Source organism: Erpetoichthys calabaricus, chromosome 2 (genome assembly GCF_900747795.2).
Source record: "Erpetoichthys calabaricus chromosome 2, fErpCal1.3, whole genome shotgun sequence".
Taxonomy (NCBI): Eukaryota; Metazoa; Chordata; class Cladistia; order Polypteriformes; family Polypteridae; genus Erpetoichthys; species Erpetoichthys calabaricus.
In genome coordinates, this window is record NC_041395.2 from 72,991,649 (window position 1) to 73,014,110 (window position 22,462).

General features: G+C 36.4%; 1 protein-coding gene across 12 annotated transcripts in view; it reads left to right on the forward strand.

The window, feature by feature from the left end:
* LOC114645970 (F-actin-monooxygenase MICAL2-like) overlaps positions 1–22,462 on the forward strand; it is a 353,538-nt gene that overhangs the window by 108,139 nt on the left and 222,937 nt on the right. For 11 of the 12 annotated variants that reach the window (XR_007934100.1, XM_051922735.1, XM_051922734.1 and 8 more), the window contains 3 exons: positions 13,292–13,499; positions 13,736–13,846; positions 21,769–21,870. Coding sequence is in view for 11 of the 12 variants with exons in the window: in XM_051922735.1 (XP_051778695.1) it covers positions 13,292–13,499; positions 13,736–13,846; positions 21,769–21,870 (421 nt within the window). In the remaining variant the exon portion in view is untranslated. The remainder of the gene's footprint in view (positions 1–13,291; positions 13,500–13,735; positions 13,847–21,768; positions 21,871–22,462) is intronic. The other variant, XM_051922740.1, reaches the window with a different exon arrangement.

The following is a 22,462-nucleotide window of genomic DNA, read 5'->3' on the forward strand; positions in this document are numbered from 1 at the left end:
GAAACTTATCCTGTCAAGTCAAATCAATTACAGTTATGACAAAAAGGAATACTTTACGATACAACAAAAGTCTGATCAGAGCACAATTGAAATGCAACTATTTCAGCACGGAAACAGGCAAAGATGTATATCAGGTTCTACAATTCGTTCACTTTCTTTCATACAGCAACATTGTGACAAAACTCTTATGGATATTTTTTTTCACATTAAGCTCTACAATCTTTTATATTGTAGTTTTCTTCTGGCTCTTATATGTACATATTGCCTAGGGTTTCGGAGAATGGGCCTATGTTAAAGAAAAACATCAGCCAGAGATAAAGCTTGTGCGCAGATGCTGACCAGTTTGCATCCAGGAGGGGCACTGTTAGCAAGTGGGCCTTTGAAAACTTGCCAGTTGAACCTTTTTTTGTCCTGATAAATAACTGGTTTTTACCCACATAGGCAGCTAATTGTGAAACACCTGTGTCATTTTGTCTTGTTAAAAAGGGAGAATGCTGTTGTTTTTATTATTTTTAAATGTACTACATACATGGACATGCAGAGTTTGGAGATCATATTAAACTCTTTATTCTTGATTCATTTTCTGTATGCTGGGGATCGATTGATGTGTGTGCATCTAAATGGGGCTGATTTTGATTAATGGTCAGAAAAGGGAAAACTTCCCAAGATTTAATAAAAAAAGGGAAAAGTGAAGTAGCAGTTAAATTTAAAGAAGTTAGATCATGTCTGAGCAAATCAAATCAAATGCTTCATTAGTGCCTTGAGAATTGAAGGATTAAGACTTGATTATGCCTGCCAAATGTTTTTTTTTCTCCTTTTGTACTTGCCTAATGTGGTTGAATCAAATAGAACAGAATCTTTATTTTATTGCCAATAAAACTGTACCAGGCCTTTTATGGTCTGACTTCTCTAACTGCTGTGGCAGCTTTGTAAACAGTCCTCAGACAACTTGCTCCCTTGCTGCTAATTAGAGGACACACTGAAAAAAGGACTGTGCAAAGAGGCAGCCCAGCAAAGCAAGACACTGACACAAGCTCTTAGTGCATCAAGGGGAAAAGCTGGCCTGGTAGATACAGCTGTCAAAACATTTTCAGGAGCTCCTAACATCCACACCATCCATGAGTTCCTCTTATTTTCTTTGTTTATACTGTATGTCTTGGATAGTAGTGAAAAGTCAATCAAAATGACACCTTTTATTGGCTAACTAAAAAGATTACAGTATACAGGTTTTCCTGGACAGGAAATTGTAACGGTGTCAATTAAGGGCATGGAATCCATTAATCCAGACTTTTTATATAACCACCTCAACTAGAAACATTCCTATTGCAAAACTGCTATTATAGTAGATGGGTTAATTAATGATTGAAAGGTAATACCTGTGTTTTCTATACATTTTACACATTTTATAACATTGCATACCATTTATTGTACATTTTTTAAATGCACACCTAATAGTAAACATTTACTGAAACATGCCATAAAAAAGAAAGGAATAATCAGAACTATTTTACTGAAAATTGAGAAGTCAAAATGCTGATTTTATTAAACAACATATAATACAGTGTTGGATTTTTTAACAAATGCCATTTACCCCGTTTTATTTTTTAGTATTACTAGGAGGCTTCGCCCCCTGCTCGCTTCACTCGCCAACCCCCCAGCTTGTGCTACGTGCCAGCCACTTCGCGTCTCTGCCGCTCACGTATGTGGATTTCACTTTCATCAGACAACAAATATTTTAATTCTCGCAGATATGCGTCTTCATTGGGAAGAAACCTCATATTTCCCTGATGGCAACACAAATTAGATGATCTAAAAGTCTCTGACTTTAAGTTTAAATCTGAACAATATATTCCATCTCTTTTCGTGGTTCCGTTATTTCACAGAGTAATAATTTCCATTTGTTTGCGCTAATGTGATCTTAACTATTATTTTTTTGAGATTTTCAAATTTTAGTCCTTTTATTATCTGTAACCTGCTCTGCATGTGTATCGCACTAACATTTTGGAACCCCTTTTATGACATTCTACTTTGTCATCTACTCTTTGTCTTTTATTTCTGGCCCTGGGCTTGGTTAAATCTCTTGGCACAAAGTCTCGTCTCGCAGGACTTGAAAATATCTCTGAAAAAGTCACGTCTTGTCTCAGGCTAAAAAGTCTGTCTCGTCCCAGGTTTTTTTTATATAGTAGAGAGGTTTTATATATGGCTTACTCCTTTTTCCGAGGCTACTTGCAACTTCACAAGTTCAGAGTACTGTACAAAAGTTCACATTTCTCATATACTGAACATTAGCAGTTTAAGAGAATTGATAAGGATCACATATTTAGAGGCAGAAAAAGAACCAGCAACTGTAAGTATTCAAGTCCAGTGGTTTAGTTTCGCCACTATACCATTGTTATGGACATGTTAATGGGGAGACCAGAAGATGAAAATGGACAAAAAATGTAGTGAAGGGTCAAATATAAGGGAGATCAAGTGAACAAAGTAAGTCAAGTGCAACATTCAGAATCCTACTGCTTGGACCTACATCGAAAATATGCTAACTATCACTAAGTTTCTTGAAGTTATTTTATTCATTAAGCCATTAAACAGAATGTGTTTACAACCATATTTATACTGATACTTCCTGTGCCGTCATACACTCTGATGATCAAAGTTACAAGACGGGACACAAAATGACGATGTGTAAACAAATAAAAACATAATGATAATAAAAAGCCAAGGTCAGAATATGGTAAGACAAGAGATTACTCGTCACATTTAAGGGCTTGCAATAAATGTGAAAGAAAGAGTAAAACTAGTGTCAGGAACAAAAATTGTTTCATTTAAGTTGCTACAAAGTTTGGACACTGCTAAATGTGTTTGGCTATTTTATACAACACAATTACTGTGGTGTCATAGGTCATGTGATACATTCATACAACACACATCCAAATAATACACTAACTGTTGTGTATGTAAGTAAATCACATTTTGAGATGTGGTGGTGACTAAGATGTAAATAGGGTTTAGGGTTGAAGACCAAGAAATTCAGATGTGTGGGGTAATTTCAGCTCCACATCTGGTAGATATTCTATACAAATAAGCTCACTCAATACAGGAGCACAACCGTGAGCACCTGAAAAGTATACATGATGATTCTGCTCTCATTCACATTTGGGGATAATCCAAAAGCAGATTCTGTGTCACTTTTTTCTGTTTTGTTTTTGTTTCTGGCAGCTCAAAATCACTTACTTAAAATGCAGAGTCTTACTTTTGTTGACAGAAACAGCAAATTATTTTACCTTTCAATCTTTGCAGCCATCTGAAAAATCAAACAATATTTTCTAGGCAACCTTTGCCGACACTTGACAGTGATTTCAGTCCTCAACCCCTTGACGTCAACAACATCCTAGAAAGTGTTAAGCTAACCCGTCAAGTTAAAAACAAGACTTTTTGCTATGCACTTTTTGGCCATTGTAATTTTAGACCATAATTTTACTATTGTTATGAGGGAGAGCATTGTACAAAGAATAAAACTTTAATTTCTGAATAAAATCATTACACTTTTATCAAGTGTTGAATTTTTAAATTCCCTGATCAATCAACTCAATAATCAACCCAACTAATCCACATTACTAACCGAGAATGCTAAACCGGATGGACGCAGGGACATCCGGCCATGGGCCGTAGCCGCAAAAAGACGTACTGCGCAGGCGCCCCAAGAAATGAGGCGCCGCGAGAGGCGGCCAAGACCACAGAAAAAAGGAGTGAGCACAGAAAAAAGGAGTCAAACGCAGGCGACGCACACAGCGCAGCATGAGCAAACCCGCCCCCCCCCCACACACACACACAAGCAACGGACGGGACACACACAAAGAGGACGATTCAACAAGACCCTGGCACACAAAAAAAAAGAGCCCGCAAACCACCCCCCCCCCCCCACACACACACAAGCAACGGACGGGACACACACAAAGAGGAGGATTGAATCCCATTGCACACGAAACGGGACACACAAAGAGGAGGATTCAACAAGACACAAGCACACAAAAAAAAAGAAGCCAAGAGCACCACACAAAGCCCATTGGACACGAAACGGGACAGACTACGGACACAGCACACGAAACGTACACAAAAACGACGATTCAGACCCACAACCACAGTAACATAAATAACAAATGACACACAAAGCCCCATTTCTAAATGAACCGTCCGTATTAAACATACGTCATCTCAACACGTTCACAATATGCAGCATAGGTAGATCTCATTACAATGAGGCACTATTAACCGTTCAACCGCAGAAAAGGCTCCATATTAACAGTGAGTGCGATCCTCCTTATTACTTATCCATATTTCTCACGCTCAAGAACAAACAAGTCATGAATTCACGATCACAGGTACAAAACGATACCGCTCGGATAACGGGACCAAACACAATTCACACTATGCAGCATAGGTGGATCTCATTACAATAAGGCACTATTAACCGTTCAACCGCAGAAAAGGCTCCATATTAACAGTGAGTGCAATACTCCTTATTACTTAACCATATTTCTAGAAGAAAAAATGTCTCGGCTCCAAAAACGCAAAGCTCAACTAAAGCTTCTAACTAATGATGTACCTAAAAGTAAAAACTTTATGAACTGCATTAGATCCTACAATAGTTCATTTGCTTTTGCATCTACTGGAGTAAATATCAGGCCACCAAAAGGCAATGGCCCATACTGCTTTCGCATATGTGCACAAATACTACATCGCATTGGAACAGTGCACCCTGAAACAAATCAACAACGCAAATATGCACAAATCAAAACGCGCTTCTCACACAGCACAAGCAAATCGATTACAGCTCCAAAACAACACGTCCCAAATACTACACATGCAACAACTCGCCTCTCAAACGGCACAAGCAAAACATACACCAGGAAAATTCATTCGGATTAATGAATGTCATTTGCAATCATTGTCATTCAGTTCACTTCCCTGAAGAAACAACTGGCAATACAAGTAATACATTTACACGTTGTTGTCAAAAGGGTCAAATTAGACTGCCTGTTTTACATTCATATCCTGAATATCTACAGAAGCTTCTAACTAACGATGTACCTGAAAGTGAAATCTTTATGAACTGCATTAGATCCTACAAATCGGTATCCACTATGAACATTAACAGTGGCACTGCACGTGACATCCGTCTTGCAAAACTGTTAATTATTGATGAATGTAAAATGTCATCCAGTCACTTACTCAACACCATTCATAAACTTCTACAAACGTTGATGAATAATAATATTCCCTTTGGAGGAAAGGTACTTTTATTAGGAGGAGATTTTAGACAGTGCTTAGCTATTCTTCCACATGCCATGCGCTCAGCTATTGTTCAGTGCACCTTAAAATACGCAGACAATTGGCATTGCTTTCAAAACATTCAGTTAGTACAAAACATACGATGTCCAGAACCAGATCATAACAATTGCTTATTACAACTGGGAGATGGAACACTCACCAATACAGATGGACTTCACCCACATATTATTACAATTCCTCAAGCCTTTATCTGCGACGACTTAGTTACAGACAGATTTGGAACAGCAATCTCATTAGACCAAATGCCCCTTTTAACACAACGCACTATATTATGTCCAAAAAATATTAATGTGGAAAACATAAATACCCAAGTCATTCCATTATTTCCTGGAGAGACACAACTCTTTCTAACATCTGACAAACTTGACTCTGATCACAACAATAACCATCTTCATTGACATTACAAGTTCTGACCTGGAATTACCTTTTACACTTAAACGGTGTGTACAAAGAAATTTTACAATAAACCTTTACACTGTGCCACACACTTTATTGTTTGCTTTCTATTTGCATCATCTACACCTTCACACTATTCTATATCTCATTCATACATCACGCTCTTTGTCATTCCCAACACCAGGGGTTGGCGAGCGAAGCGAGCAGGGGGCGGAGCCCCCTAGTTAATTAAGAAAAGATAGTTGTTAGTTACAGCCCTAGTGACATGAGAGTCTGCCAGGGCTTGGGTGATTATTTTATTCTCAGTGGTTATTGAACGTGAAAGCCCAAACTGTCTTGCTGTTTTAAAACACTTTTTACCTAACACCCCCAGGCATTGGAGTCAAAATTTTAGTTTAACTAGGGTTTAGGTCGAATGTTTCTTATATACAGTAACATGAATCCCCACCTTGCTGAGACTGGTGAGAGATTTGTTAAACCTCATTGGAGTTTCAAAATCTCTACTCTAAGCTAGAGGGTTTAGAATTGTAAACTCTAGTGGCCATTTTTCTCTTTTCCTCTGAAAGATTCTTGCATTTAATTTGAAGTCCACATCTTCTAAGGTCTCCCCCACATCATGGCTTACAATTTTCTTCTTTTTAACTGCCCCCAAGAATCCATTTGTAAATCTAGAAGCCTAGGCATTGTAATTCCAACCTGAATCTGCTAAAAGCTTTGAAATTATTTAAATATTCTCTTACTGACCTTTTCCATTGTTTTAAGTTCATGCTGGTAGCAACTGGCATCTTTAAAGGAAAATCATAAAATATAACAGAATTCTTTCAGAAAACTCTCTAAATTCGCATAAATAAATATTGTTATTAAAGACAGATGATGCCCATTGTAAAGGTTTGCAGACCAAAGGTCAAATGTAAAAGGCATTATTAATTATTGAACAAACTGGATTGGAGTTTAATTTGTATTGGCTAATGAAATGCCTGCAGCTATTGGAGTTCCTAGAGTAACCCTTTGGGTACAAGATATGAGATCTCTTTATAACTTCAGTGATGCTAGTGAGATTTAAATCTCCGTTCTAACTGCTACTGTTACTGGCAAAAGTTATAAAGGAGTGTCAAAAGCAGCTACAACTCCTGTAAATTGTTTTAGAGTAGAACCTGTGCCAGCAGATTATTGAATTTGTTCTGTACAGCTGCTATTTTAGAATTCAACCTCTGAATCTGAAAATAACTCAACAGTTTTAAACTTAACCAAAGTTGTGTATGTTGGGAATGTTCTTTTAAGGTATTATTTAAGGCATTATAAGTTAACTGAGTATCAGAGATTTTAGAGACATAGCAAAAGTGTAGTTAAATATGTCCCAAGCCAAAAATCAATCTTCAAGTGTATGCAATTCTGCTAAATTCAAAAGTCATAAACAAGATTTGGTTCAAGAAAAGTGCTTAAAACAATGTTTTTCATTTATATTATTTTGTTTTCTTTATATTATTTGTTTGTAAACTGTTGAATGTGTATGGCCATCTTGTGTAACATTGCTCCTGTGACTTCAGGGGTCATGTTGCACATGCATCACTTATCTGGCAATGACAAAGCATCACAACCTTGAGACACAAACACAAAATTGTGACACTCATACAAACAACTATACAAAGTAGTCATATGTCACATCATGCCATCATACTCCACTTACTGTATTTAAATCAGTGGCACATAGCTTTATTCTCCCAGTCATTCTTTTAAAAATAACCTAATTTACTTGTTCATTCTGAGCAAGTTCATAACACGAGACACATAAAACAGTAACATTCATGGAAACCAATGCACAATTTGCAGCACCTACTGTATGGAAAACACAGGAAATGGAGGTGTCCTTAAAGAAATAACACACTGTGTCCAGTTCCTCCGAGCAATCTGATTGGTCAGTTTGGTTCTCATGAAGTAATAGAAAGAGGGAGTGTGAGTGTAAGACACACAAGGTGGAGTAAAGGCATGTGAGGCACCCTGAAAGTCGGCTTCAAAGATGGGACGAGCAAGGCACGCCTCAAAATGACCAGATCTGAGAAGGAGACTTACAGGAATGTGCTCAAGAGAGGGAGTACTGGTCAAGAGATTTTCTGACACGTGGGAATACAAAGGAATGGAGCTGAAGGTACCCAAAGTGCAAAAGATATCAAATAATTTAAAATTTATTCTAATACCTGTCTTTAACAGGCAACATGGTAAAATAATTTTACAAAAAGGGAAAAATATTTTTGCAGTCCTGGTACATTTCTTTTTTCTAAAGAGGGATTATTGGTTTAACAAGCTTACTTCCAGCACACATTCAAGTCCTTTTAAAAGAGTTATTATTACACTTTTGATTCCTATTTGTCTTTCATCTCTGGGTGGTTATACCTTTGACTAATGTTCAAAGACAGTTACTTTGAATACAGAATGTTTGATTGTTTTTAATTTAGCTGTGTAAGGTCAAAGTAAAAAATAAATGAAGATATTTTATGAATGAAATGTACCAATGTAACAATATAATCACGCTTTTTTAACGTTTTAATGTTAACGTTCGGAAAGATAGTCTGCCATCAAGTGCCACAAAGTAGTTTTAGTGTTTTCTTCTTAACATTAACCTTCTTGCCACTACCTCCCTCTCAACAGACCGATTTGTGACAATTTCAAGTTCTTTTTTTATCAAGTTAGATTTTAACCAATGGTAGAGCTTTCTATATCTATACAGTAATCCCTCGCTATATCGCGCTTCGCCTTTCGCGGCTTCACTCCATCACGGATTTTATATGTAAGCATATTTAAATATACAGTGATCCCTCGCTATATCGCGCTTCGCCTTTCATGGCTTCATTCTATCGCGGATTTTATATGTAAGCATATTTAAATATATATCGCAGATTTTTTGCTGGTTCGCGGATTTCTGCGGACAATGGGTCTTTTAATTTCTGGTACATGCTTCCTCAGTTGGTTTGCCCAGTTGATTTCATACAAGGGACGCTATTGGCAGATGGCTGAGAAGCTACCCAGCTTACTTCTCTCTCTCTCTCTCTCTCTCTCTCTCTCTCTCTTGCGCTGACTTTTTCTGATCCTGACGTAGGGGGATTGAGCAGGGGGGCTGTTCGCACACCTAGACGATACGGACGCTCGTTTAAAAATGCTGAAAGATTATCTTCACGTTGGCTACCTTCTGTGCAGCTGCTTCGTGAAGTGACATGCTGCACGGTGCTTCGCATACTTAAAAGCACGAAGGGCACATATTGATTTTTTTATCTGTCTCTCTCTCTCTCTCTCTCTCTCTGCTCCTGACGGAGGGGGTGTGAGCTGCCGCCTTCAACAGCTTTGTGCCGCGGTGCTTCGCATACTTAAAAGCCAAACAGCCCTATTGATTTGTTTGCTCCTTTGAAGAGGAAGATATGTTTGCATTCTTTTAATTGTGAGACTGAACTGTCATCTCTGTCTTGTCATGGAGCACAGTTTAAACTTTTGAAAAAGAGACAAATGTTTGTTTGCAGTGTTTGAATAACGTTCCTGTCTCTCTACAACCTCCTGTGTTTCTGCGCAAATCTGTGACCCAAGCATGACAATATAAAAACAACCATATAAACATATGGTTTCTACTTCGTGGATTTTCTTATTTCACGGGTGGCTCTGGAACGCAACCCCCGCGATGGAGGAGGGATTACTGTATATCGCGGATTTTTCGCTGCTTCGCGGGTTTCTGCGGACAGTGGGTCTTTTAATTTCTGGTACATGCTTCCTCAGTTGGTTTGCCCAGTTGATTTCATACAAGGGACGCTATTGGCAGATGGCTGAGAAGCTACCCAGCTTACTTTTCTCTTTCTCTTGCGCTGACTTTCTCTGATCCTGACATAGGGGGATTGAGCAGGGGGGCTGTTCGCACACCTAGACGATACGGACGCTCGTCTAAAAATGCTGAAAGATTATCTTCACGTTGCTATCTTTTGTGCAGCTGCTTCCTGAAACGACATGCTGCACGGTGCTTTGCATACTTAAAAGCTCGAAGGGCACGAATTGATTTGTGCTTGAAAAACAAACTCTGTCTCTCTCTATCTCTCTCTCTTTGTCTGCTCCTGACGGAGGGGGTGTGAGCTGCCGCCTTCAACAGCTTTGTGCCGCGGTGCTTCGCATACTTAAGCCAAACAGCCCTATTGATTTGTTTGCTTTTCTCTGTGACAGTCACTGCTCCTGACACGCACTCCTTTGAAGAGGAAGATATGTTTGCATTCTTTTAATTGTGAGACGGAATTGTCATCTCTGTCTTGTCATGGAGCACAGTTTAAACTTTTGAAAAAGAGACAAATGTTTGTTTGCAGTGTTTGAATAACGTTCCTGTCTCTCTACAACCTCCTGTGTTTCTGCGCAAATCTGTGACCCAAGCGTGACAATATAAAAATAACCATATAAACATATGGTTTCTACTTCGCGGATTTTCTTATTTCGCGGGTGGCTCTGGAACGCAACCCCCGCGATGGAGGAGGGATTACTGTACTATGAAGTTATGTGTTCTAAGAAGACAATAAAATTGCAAACATTTTTAAGTGAAATATTAAACTTCAAATATTTGATTAAAAACTCAATCCATCCTTCCGTGATCCATCTACTTTCAATGCACTTAATCCAGTTCAAAATCAAAGATGGGCTAGAGTATACTATATCCCAGCAGCTTTGAGTGCAAAGCATGGGCCAGCACAGAATACACTTATGCATATACCTACTCTCACTCATATTAGGCCAATTTAGAACCACCATTCAACCTAACATGCATGTGTTTAAGGTGTGGGTGTAAAACTAAAGTATCCAGTGGGAAACACTGAGAATGCACAACTTCCACTGATCTGTTGAGGATTTCAACCCTGTGAGGTAACTGTGCTAACCATTACACACACCACTGCACTGTCCTATGTTTAAAGTGAAATCGAAATCCTATAATAAACTTGATGTATACATTCATATAGTCATTTAAGTAAAATCTCTTAAGTTATCAGACTCAAAGCACTAAGAGTCTTTTGATTGACTCAAGTGTGATTACATAGCGAGCTAAGGCCTTTGAAGCAGTTAATACATTTTTCATCCGCATTGCCATTCGCGAGCTGAGAACCGCAAAGAGGCTAGCGCGTAGCGCAGGCACGGGGGTTGGTGAGCAAAGCGAGCAGGGGGCAAAGCCCCCTAGTGTTCATATATGAATGATATGTTTACTGCATATCTATACACATTTTAAAAAGGTTTGGGGTTTGCAATTCTTTTCATTTTGGCTTAGAGCCATGTTAATAAACAATGTCTTTTCAATTAATTTAAACACACTGTTCAGAAGTGCATCATTTTACTAGAAATTTTAAACTTAAGTCTATCAAAATACTTTCGACCTTTTAAACTGGTTCGAAATGTTCTCTGTGTTTCTGTAGACTGATTCTGACTCTCACAAGTTGGTACAGATATGGCAAGGAGATTCTTGAAACAGTTCTTTAAATATTATTAAAAGATACATAGCTTAATAGAGGAGGTGAATGTTATTCAAATGAAATATGTGCATAAAGAATATCAAGCATATTTCTGTCATCTAGTGTAAAACACATAAATATATGGTATGCATATTATTTTTGTAAGGACAGAGATGACAAAAACCATAGGATGTCAAGTTATTCTCCAAGATTCCAAGTTGAAATAGAGTGGTCAACAGCATTGAAAGGCAGCACTCAGATCCAGGGGGACAACAATATGGCACTTTCCAGAATCTGTGTCTGCTTGAGAACCTATTATGGTAAAACCAAAAACTGATTGGAAAGTAAAATACTGTAAGTAGATAGCTTCAGACTTGGGTGAAGGTCTTCTCTAGCAAAAACCAAAACTTGGAATGTACCAGAAATAATCTCAGTTGTTTGCATTATGGTATCTTTGTGTTATGCACCACAATAAAAACCAGCTAAGAACTTGATACAATAATATTCGTTTTAACTATTAAAGTTTCCTTGGAGATAAACTGGAAAAGCTGCTTCAGAGTTTCAGATTCATGGTGCATGATGGAATTAGTGTTGCAGCACAGGAAAATTGTGAACACTTTCCATTATATGAACATCTAACAGATATACACTCTCCTTAAATCTGGAAACAATTTCACTGTTGTCTTCTGGTCAGTTTTGAGCTGTGGATAATAGAGTAACTACTTCTGATTCTGCCTTAATCAAAGCAGAAGTAGTACATTGTATTTTCAAAAGCTCTTAATGATTCCAAAATAATTTTATTTAGGCTTTTCTTCTGTTGGAGTAGGTTGAAGTTGTATCTCCCAACTAAACTTCCTTCTCCCAGTGTTCGTGCTGTTTGAATGGTGAGGGGAAGAAAACCTGATTAATCTGAGCTAGCACATTGACCTTTTTGATATTAGTTTTCTCACTTGACTGTTAAATAATTTTTAAAATTCATTATCTGAGTGAGCTTTTTTCACCAAAAAACCCTCCTTAAAAAGGCCTGTTCTTGATTTAAGTCTTGAGATGTGCCAAGTGGAACGACACAGTAAAGGCAGAAACCAGGATCTGTCTGAACACTGTGCTGTGCTCCATTGGAGACAGCTGCTTCTGACTGAGGATGAGAGTATGTTGTCTTTGATAAACAATTATTTTCCAAATAGACATAAGACGAATGAGAGATTGCAGCAAAAAGTAATGCATATTTACAGTAAGAAACTGATTACAGTCATTTTCTGGAGTCCTTCTGCTGTTATGTCTTGATCAAACTACTTTCCCAAAATGTAAAGTAAAACAATGGATTTAATGCGGTTTTGGAATAATAAATCATTGAAACTTGGTAATGATTTTTTTGAGTGTGGTATTTGTATAGATGAGGAACTTGTAAAATTCACTGTAGTAACTTTGTCAAAGAAATCTGTGCTTTATTCATTTTTGATTCCCATTCATTAGCCTTTTCAAGTTCAGTGTCTTATAGAAACAGGTGGAACAAAACCCTCTATAACAAACATGTCCATTATAGGGCACACGTTCAAATTTCAAGATAACAGGGAGAAAAAAATCCATGGGAGTTCATGCACCCAGAAGGTACTTCACCACCCAATTGTTGGTATTATTAAAGCAAAGCGAGACAGAGAGACCAAAAAAGAGAAGGTTGCCTTTTATGTGTATTACATGATGCCCAAAGGCAAGTTCCTTACTCCATCATGTGCATCTATCTAAAGCCTGCTTTTAAAGTTTGTCAACCACTTCAAAGTGTATGTGTCTAATTTTAATATCATTGCAGTAATAAAGCTAAAATGTGCAACAAAGATAAAATATGCATCTATATGAAAAAAATGCACTTTGACATTCAGTACATTAAAGCTGACTGAAAACCTGCAAGTCAGCAAGATTCAGCATTCTGATTTCACTTAGACATTTGATTATAGTGAAATCTGATACACTTTATTTTTGTGTCTGCTTTTCTTGTTCCAGCATTTTACTCCAAACCCACAGCAGCATTATGTATCTAACTTTAAGAGCATTGCTACCAGGCCTCTCATTATTCTTTTATTTCCCCTTAACAGTGTCTTATCATTGGAGGTGGACCATGTGGATTGCGGACTGCTATAGAACTCGCCTTCCTAGGAGCCAAAGTGGTTGTTTTAGAAAAGAGAGACACTTTCTCCAGAAACAATGTGCTACATCTGTGGCCTTACACTATTCATGACCTACGTGGACTTGGGGCAAAAAAATTCTATGGGAAGTTTTGTGCAGGCTCAATTGATCATATCAGTAAGTAGCATTAATGGCCAATTTTCTTGTATACGTTTAACATACAATAACCATGCTCCTCAAGTGCTAGTACACTACATAAACCATGGAATTATTTTAGAAAGAAAATGGATTAATGTCTACAGGAAAGAGATATTTGAAGATGTCATCTATAAATGATTGGCTTTAAAAACTGAGATCTTCAGCAGTTAACTTGTATAGAAATAATAAATTATTATCTCTTTATACTTTGTCAGGTATTCGTCAACTGCAGCTCATCTTAGTTAAAGTGGCTCTTATTCTTGGAGTGGAATTTCATGTGAATGTGGAATTTATTAAGCTTCTTGAGCCTTCTCATGACAATCAAGGTAAATATCCCATGATTTCATATTGCATCTATATATCATAAAAATATTGAATGATATGTGTACTGTAGTGGCACAGTGATTAGCACTACTACCTCATGGCACCAGAGTCCTGGGTTCAGTTTAAACATTCTCCACTTTTCAAAGAATTCTGACCAACAGTAGCCGTCCTCTTTTTCTCTAAATTCCAGCTGTTTTGCAGATTTAGGTTTCCAAAGGTAAAGAGCAATGGGTTTAAGAAATCTTTTATTGCAAGAGCTATAAGCATTTTAAATTCTGTTACTAGTGGTGATGCTGCTAAATGTTACAATCTGTATTATTGTTTTGTGTATTGTTGAAAGTAATTATTCTTCTTTGTATTGATCTTGAATGTGTGTTTATGCAATAACATTGGTTGTCAAATGTTGTGTCTTTGTTTATCTATTGGGTGTCTGTAACAATGTCTTCTGCTTTTGTACTTTCCTGCTGCAAACAAATTTCCTTCCGGGATAATAAAGTCTACCTAACTTAACCTAAAGAAGTATGCTTGATTAATTGGTTGGTTTGAGTTGATCATGTTTGAGTGACTATGTAAGTGCTTAGTACTGCCAGCTATTCCCTGGCTCTCTGTGACTGGCTTATTGTAACATAATGTGTATGTCATATTCACTTTTGTATGTTTCAGTTTCAATTATATTTCACAAGAGCCTTTATTACATTGCCACAAAGGCAGTAGTCAATGTTCCTGTCTTCTGTTCAAGAAATTATGAACATCGTAATTTGCCTGCCTCTTCTCTTGACAAAGAGGAATTTGTACCCATAATGTTAGCGTTCTGTTTACTAGTGTGAATGAGCACTTTTCATATAGCTTCTCTAGTGCAGCTGCTGTTTATTAATAAACTTCTATACCATTGCTCTGCCAGCATTTTACATGTATAGGATTGGCTTAGTGTATCTGTTTAAACCTTGTCACTGTTGTTCAGAGTTTTCCTTTCCAAAGTAAATTGAATAGTTTCATTTTTTCTGCTTTGCTGTGCCAAATGCTGTTAAAATCATTATGTCACGATTACTAGTGTGTTTGAACCAGCCTTATATTTAAATTCTTATCAAATACTTGTACATTTCCACTGCTTCAGCTTTTTGAATTGGCTGTCGTTTTAAAATTACATTTCCATTTATATTATGCTCTTCTCCAGTTCCAGGAATTCAGCCAGATTTCTTTTACCTCTCTTATATTAATATTTATACACAACTACATATGCCTTCATTGTATTGTTTTTGATACTTGCAGCATTAAAGCTGACGATTCTGGTTAACTGTAGATTTCATATATGTATCTTTAATGTCAGAATTTTCCGGTTCTATTTAATAAGATTTTTTTACACTTTCCTTAATATAACTGGTACAAGAGGCTTGTCCTAATCACCCATGACCGACCCCACCCTTCCAAAAGGTCAGGTCAGGTCACGTCGGTTGGGGAGCATGCACTGTTACAGAGTGTTGCTGCAAGCCACTACATGACAAAACACCTCGGGATCCTGGTTGGCAACCCCCCAAGCAGACATGTGGTCCAGTCCCACAACTAGGTTAAAACCTGTGAATTCTCCCTCCAAATATATAATTACCACTCCAGTTCAAAAGCAGCCTGCCCAATAGTGATCCCCCGCTATATCATGGTTCAGCTATCGCGCCCCTGCTACATCGCGGATTTATTAATACTATTATTATTACTAGGGGGCTCCACCCCCTGCTCGCTTCTCTCGCCCACCCCCAGGTTTGGTTTACCGGATAAACAATTTAAAGAGATTGTTATTTTCATGTGAATTGTTACATATGCATTATTTTCATTTTTACTTTAAAACCTTTGTAAAGACAATATTTGTCCTTTATTTCCTGCCCTGGGCGTGGTTAAATCTCTTTCTCATGGCACTTATAACGCTGCTTGTGTTGTGAAGGGGGGGTCTGAACGCACGCTAAAGAGATGCGATCGGTTCAGCTGGCGTCTTGCTGCTGCCGCTGGCCAGCTGTGTGTTGTGCTTGTTGCGCTTTGCGTCATTCACTTAAAAGCCTGTACAGCAGCTGTCCTTTTGTCAGTTCGCGTCTCTGCCACTCGCTTTATGAAGGGGGGAGCTGAATGCAAGCTAAGCAGAAGTGGACGTTGTGCTGCTTCTGCCAAGATGCTTGTTCTGCTTGTCGCTCTGTGTGCTCTGAAGGGGGGGGGTGTGAAGGCTGAATGCATGCTAAGGAGAGGTGCTTGGATCATCTGCTGGGTTTCTGCAGCTTCTCCTGGCAAGCTGCATGTTCTCCTTGTCGTTGTTTTAAGAGCTGGAAGCACCTGAAGTTTGTCTGCCAAAAGCATTCCAACAACTGCTAGGTTAGATGTCAGTGAACTTGTTTTAAATTGTCTGTAAGCAGGGCGTGTCGTCAAAGTGTCTGTCCGAGATGATCTGTTCTCGATCGCTTCGCTCAAAAAAACCCCCCCCACTCCCCGGAGGCATGCTATGCTCCTGCCATTTCGCGTTCTGAAAGGGGGGGGAGCTGAATGCACGCTAAGGAGAAGTGGACTTTGTGCTGCTCCTGCCGAGATGCTTGTTCTGCTTGTCGCTCACTCATTTAAAAGCCTGTACAGCAGCTGTTCTCACCGTTCTGTCTCACTGCCTTGTCTTGCAAGACATTAAAATGTTTTGAAATAGAGAGATGTTACTCATATCCTTAGCCCGACATCCACATGTCATATGTGTTTACAAAGTGTTTTTTAATAAGTTTGCATATGTTTAAATCGTGTGGGAGGGGTATTTTAAGGCTTAAACTATAAAAAAATGTTTATTTATATGGTCTTTCCATATCGCGGATTTTCAACTATCGCTGATGGGTCTGGAACGTAACTTCTGCGATAGGCGGGGGATCACTGTATACATGTGCAGTGTGTTTCAAAAGATGCACTTATTATTATTACTTATGGTAAATTTAGGAGTGTTCTTATATTCTACACCAAGGGTTTTAGTGTGAAACATTCCAAGATTACCTTCCTGAAGTACCACATGGCCTAAGGAGAGCTTCAAAGAAGATACAGTTAGCAAGGCTTTCCTTTAGCTCTGAAAAATTCTCATGCAAAATTCCAAATGTCAGCTTTATTATGTCATTTCTTCCAGTGTATAATGAGACAATAGGATTAATACCGGCTGTGTTCCAATTTTCCCAACTGTGAACCAGGAAGGCAAAATAGTGTCCTGTAGTACAAAGCTGTGTGTCTGTCTCCCAACAACTGATTTGTCTTTCTGAGTTGTGTTTAAAGGTGGCTTGAGTGGCTTAAAAGTATCAGAGTCACTATCATGCACCACAAGGATAAATAAATAGTTCTGTCACTGAGAGTTTGATGACAGCCTGGACAAAGTCCACCTCTTAACAATAACTTAGTGTTTATTTACTTAATTTAAAATATGAAATAATCTCCTAAAATTTTAGAGAGTAAGTGTTTTTTAAATTGATAATTTCTTAACAGTTAATGTTTTAGTATTGGTGCTTATGCCAAGTTAAAATCATTCACCTAAACCAAGTTATTGAAATAGAAAGAAGTTAGGCATTTTTAATGGTTACTGAAAAAAGATGTTTCTCACTGTGGAACTACACACCTAGTTTAGGATTAAAGTAATATCATTAGTACATGTTATTTTTGATTTTAACAAACAATAGTTTAAAAAAAAAACTTGAATGGTAAATTTCATAAAATTTATTTTCGTTCTGCATTCATCCGCTGTGGCAACCCCTAACGGGAGTAGCCGAAAGAAGAAGAACATTCATCTTTGGATAAACCCTTACATTTAAGAAGCATTATATTATCATATGCGCTATATGGAAGCTTATGGTGTTAATTTCCATAATTACTTTGTTTAGTTCATAATATTCTAATTAAAATTATGTTGTCATATTTCTTTTTTCTTATGTTTTCTTGCTATTTCAAAGACATTTTTGAGCATAACTCAAAATGTAACTGTTTTGTTTCATACACTGATTTTTTCATTGATTTTTATCATGAAACACTTTTAACAAAATAACGAACAACATTACAACAAGGAAGACCAATTATAGATATTCCATCCTCCCTGCACCCTTTATTCATAATTTGGAATTATTTCACAAATGTGAAAAAATAAACACATTTGAGACTCCATTCTTTCAATGGTTCTATTATTTAAAAGTAAAAACAAAATTGATAAGGAATCTTTAATTGATATTCTGTGCAAATAAAATGTATTAGTAGTAATTTACTGTATGTAGGTTTTCCTTAGTTTAGTGCTAAATGTTTAAAAGTCATGCACATGCCATACAAAAGTACAAAGTACGATAAAGATATTCTGTTATGGGTTGTGTTTTAATAAATGTATTTTTAAGTTACATCATTAAACAAAAATGTCAGAGTTTCGTATTGCATACAGTATGTTTTATTTAATTCACAGATTATAGGGAGATATGAGTATATTTAAAAAAAAAAAAAAACAGCTTACCTGTTATAGCACGTCTTTGAGTCCAGAAAACTGCAAAAGATAAATTTACTCCATAGTATAATAAATGAAAACAAAGTAAAAGAAGTGAAAACACATGTAGCATTTTTAAACAACTTGGAAGAGGAATATGTTATTTGTGTAGTGACTTAATTTCTTTTAGAGATTTAAGTTATACATTATGACCATGAATTGTATTAAGCAAGTTTGAGAGTTTTATTGTAACTCTGGTTAGGGTTGCAGTGTTTTTAATTTGTAACTGTGGTATTAAAAAAGAGGAAAAACAAAGCTAAGTAGGGTTTCCACATGCACACATTAAGCAAATGGGTACAGCATGCCTGTGATCAAGACTATTTTACATACAATTTTACAAATTGTGATTTTTTTATGTGCATATATCCTTGCAACTGAAAGTCACCCAGTTGTGTTTTCCCCCATTTACCATCCAGTTGTCTCTTTCAGTTGGGAATTTAATGGTCATTAAATCAGTGTAACTTTTGTTGATCTCTGGTGTACATGCAGGTAAGCCACAACTAATCCTGCCAGAGTAGCTAAGATAAGATAACAAGATATGAAGACATATGATCTGATGAATTTAGACTTGATAATAATTTATAACAGCTTACGGTTTTTGATGTTATGTGTTTCTGTTATGTGTTGTTTTATTCATTTTGGAATGAGAATTCCACAATAAGTTTAACTAAACTAAATATAGTTTATATCATGTTTTTTAGTATATTTTGCATTATAGATTCCTGGCCCTTTAACTCTTAATAAAGTAAAAATGTGCAATGATGCGTTTATGAATTGATTGTGATCATTGTATAAACAGACACTACGAATCAATTTAAAGGTTAAGACGAATTGATGACTCTTCTGATTTTGCCTGCTGCATTATTTTCATATTTTTCTTTACATGTCTCTGGTCTTTTTGCTTTTGTCTGCATGCTTGCCGTTCATTCATTCCCCTTTTATTTTCAGTATTTAAGAAAAAAACAAACAAAAAGAATTAAAAGAATTGTTTATATATGGCAAATCAAAGTTAAAATTGTACTTCTTATATTATTATATTATTTTGTTGGCACATGCAGCATATTAGATGTGCTCCTCAATATCACTAAGCACATATAAACAACACTCCTTTAATCATTAGGCAGCGATAGTGTAGTGTTATTTTAGAGGTATTATGGTATTCTGTGATCTGATGAAATTAGACTTGATAATAATTTATAATTACAAAAAAATTCTTAATGTACTGCTTTAAGAGATGTGTTCATTTAAACAATGGATTATTGCCATGAATACTCTTGTCTCCTGTAATAACTACTTAAATGAAGATCTAAAGCAGGAATATTATGGCATGTGTTAGACCAAGAGTTCCCAAAGTGGTCGATATCGACCCCCTGGGGTCGATTTGAACTTTCTAGGGGTCGATAGTTTCAATAAAAAAATTTGGGGGTCGATGACAGAAAAAATAGACCCCCTTACTACTGCTTATTTGTTTGTGTTTGTTACTTCAAAATATCTATGATTTCAATAGGTACCTAATTAAGAAGTAAAATAATTAAAAAAAAAAAACACTTTTTTGATAAAAACACATTACATACCAAACTTGCGAGCGAAAAGGTAAAATGTTTCATTAAAAGAGTCGCACGTAAGAATGCATGAAAATACATTTAGCACAAACATGTCTGAGCATTGTCTTATCAAATGTATCAAAGCAAGTGCGGACATGAAAAAACGTTGCAAGTCACTTCATTTTTATATTTAATATAGTGATTTCAATACAGTATTTGTACTTATTTTGAATTTACATATTTATTTCATAAATGTCAAAAATGTAAAAAAACTCTGCTCGTATTTTTTTGCTTTAATTTTCGTTAGTGCGGGTTTCGATATTAAATGTTGCACACGATAATGCCATATTCATTAGTCCTTTTATCTTTTTCAATCATTAATTATAAGTGATTAAAATGAAAAGTTTGATATCTAGTGAAATATTTAATATTGAGTACTGTACAAATTTATTAATTTGAGTAAGTAAAGTAAATGACTAGGGGGTCGACGGTTTTAAAAGTTTTTGGTAAAGGGGTCTGCGGCTGAAAAAAGTTTGGGAACTCTTGTGTTAGACCATAAATTATATACTGTAGCAATCATGGGTTTAGTCAATATTTTGAAAGCAACATTTGGATGTGGAGAGTTTAGGTTTTATGCCTTTGATTACTAAGCTTCTTTTACAGATTTTTACAAAAAATTATCTTTGTGTTAATAAGCTAATTTATTTTTTGCACTAACATATTTTAAAATGCTTCCTCAAAATCGTAACATACAAAAATGAAACATACAATGGCATGGAATGTTTTAAAATAAGATGTAAACTTATATAAACTACAGAGTAAAGATGTATAAATAACAAAATTAATCAAATATAATAATTTAAGTGGGCATGTTTTGTAACAGCAACTCTTATTAAGGGCAGAATGTGCAACTGATTGGGGCCGATGTTTTTGGACAATTTTTGGACAAGTTCATTTTGGGCAAGAGAGTCAAAATTACTTCAGAGAAGAAAAAAATAATAACAAGTAACTAATTTAAATACTTCTGAGGTATAAAAATAGGGTTGCTATGAGGATATATTGTGTTTTTTCTTATTATTCCAAATTTAACAAAAACTTGAAATGGGTACATAATGAGCAAAGCTAAAAAAATCTTTTAACCCCAAATATGATTTGACATTCCTAAATACATGTGCTTGCAGTATGCTAATAAATAAATGTAATTCTCTTTCAAGACAGTATGCACGTCTTCCTCAGAGGAATATAATAATATCCTGATTGTCTTTTCCACACCTTGATGCTGATACTTCCATGACACTGCCTTGACAGCCATGTAAAATCTAAGAAAGCACAGTAACAAAGCACAGTAACCCTCATGATTAATATGTTCTGTGTTCTTCTTAGTCTTCAAATGACTGGCCATATCACATTGCTACATAAATAAGCTAAAGGCCCTGGGGTAGTGATCCTCAGGCATTTAGGAAGGTATTGAAGTGCATCATAAACTGAAAGAGCTTGAACCATACTCCATTGGATAGATAAACAGCATATGCTAACGACAGCAATGAAGTTATAAAAGCTGGCAATTACATTGACATACTGTGTACGTGATATACAAGGTCTTTTGACAATGTGCTTATATGGCAATGAAGAATATGAATTTACTGTATAATACTGTACTGGAAGAACTAAAATGTTAAAGTTTTATAGATGGTGCATTTTCAATATTCAATTATGAATATTTTAATTGTGAACAATTCAGTAACATCGTGTAAATTTATGACCAGTGATAAATGAAAAAGGGATTCTACCAACTTTGCAAAGGTGTGCTATACATTCTTTTTCCTTCAAGTTTATGTCTTCATTAATTGCTTGATCTGTTTGATAGGAATGGGCTGGCGGGCTGAAGTGTGTCCAGCTGATCATCCTGTTGCAAGCTTTGATTTTGATGTAATTGTGGGAGCAGATGGACGACGAAACACTCTAGAGGGTAAGATGTTTGAGGTTAATTATCAGAAGTGATCTTATGATATACTTTTTTCTTACATGCTAACTATAGTTCACATTGTAAAAAGACTGCCTTAAAATAAGCAATCAATTGATTAAACAGCAACTACATAAAGCGATGCAAACTTAGTGTCTTCATGATATTAACTCCTTTCTTCATTTGCACTGAAGAAAGGATTTTGATACCTCATTAATGCTAGATTGAACAATGAATATTGCAAATAATGACATTTTTACAGGGAAGTGCATGTCCAAAATCCATGAACTTTTCTATCTTGTGAAAACTTACAATGATGCTGTTACTGGACTGAGGAAGAGTATTTTTGATGGTTGATGGGCCAGATAGGCTGTCACCATTTGGATGTAAAATAGTTGTGATATATACTCATGTAATCTTTAAGCTGCATCTCTTAATTCAACTACTATGACAATTCACTCACTAGTGAACAGCTAAGTTAAGTCAATGGTTAAGTTCTCAGCAGAGGCTTTATTTTATTATTGATTAAAAAGCATTACTTTAGCTGCCTATTTTTCATCTTGGACAGGAAAATCTGGAATGTGTGAGAAATTTTCAG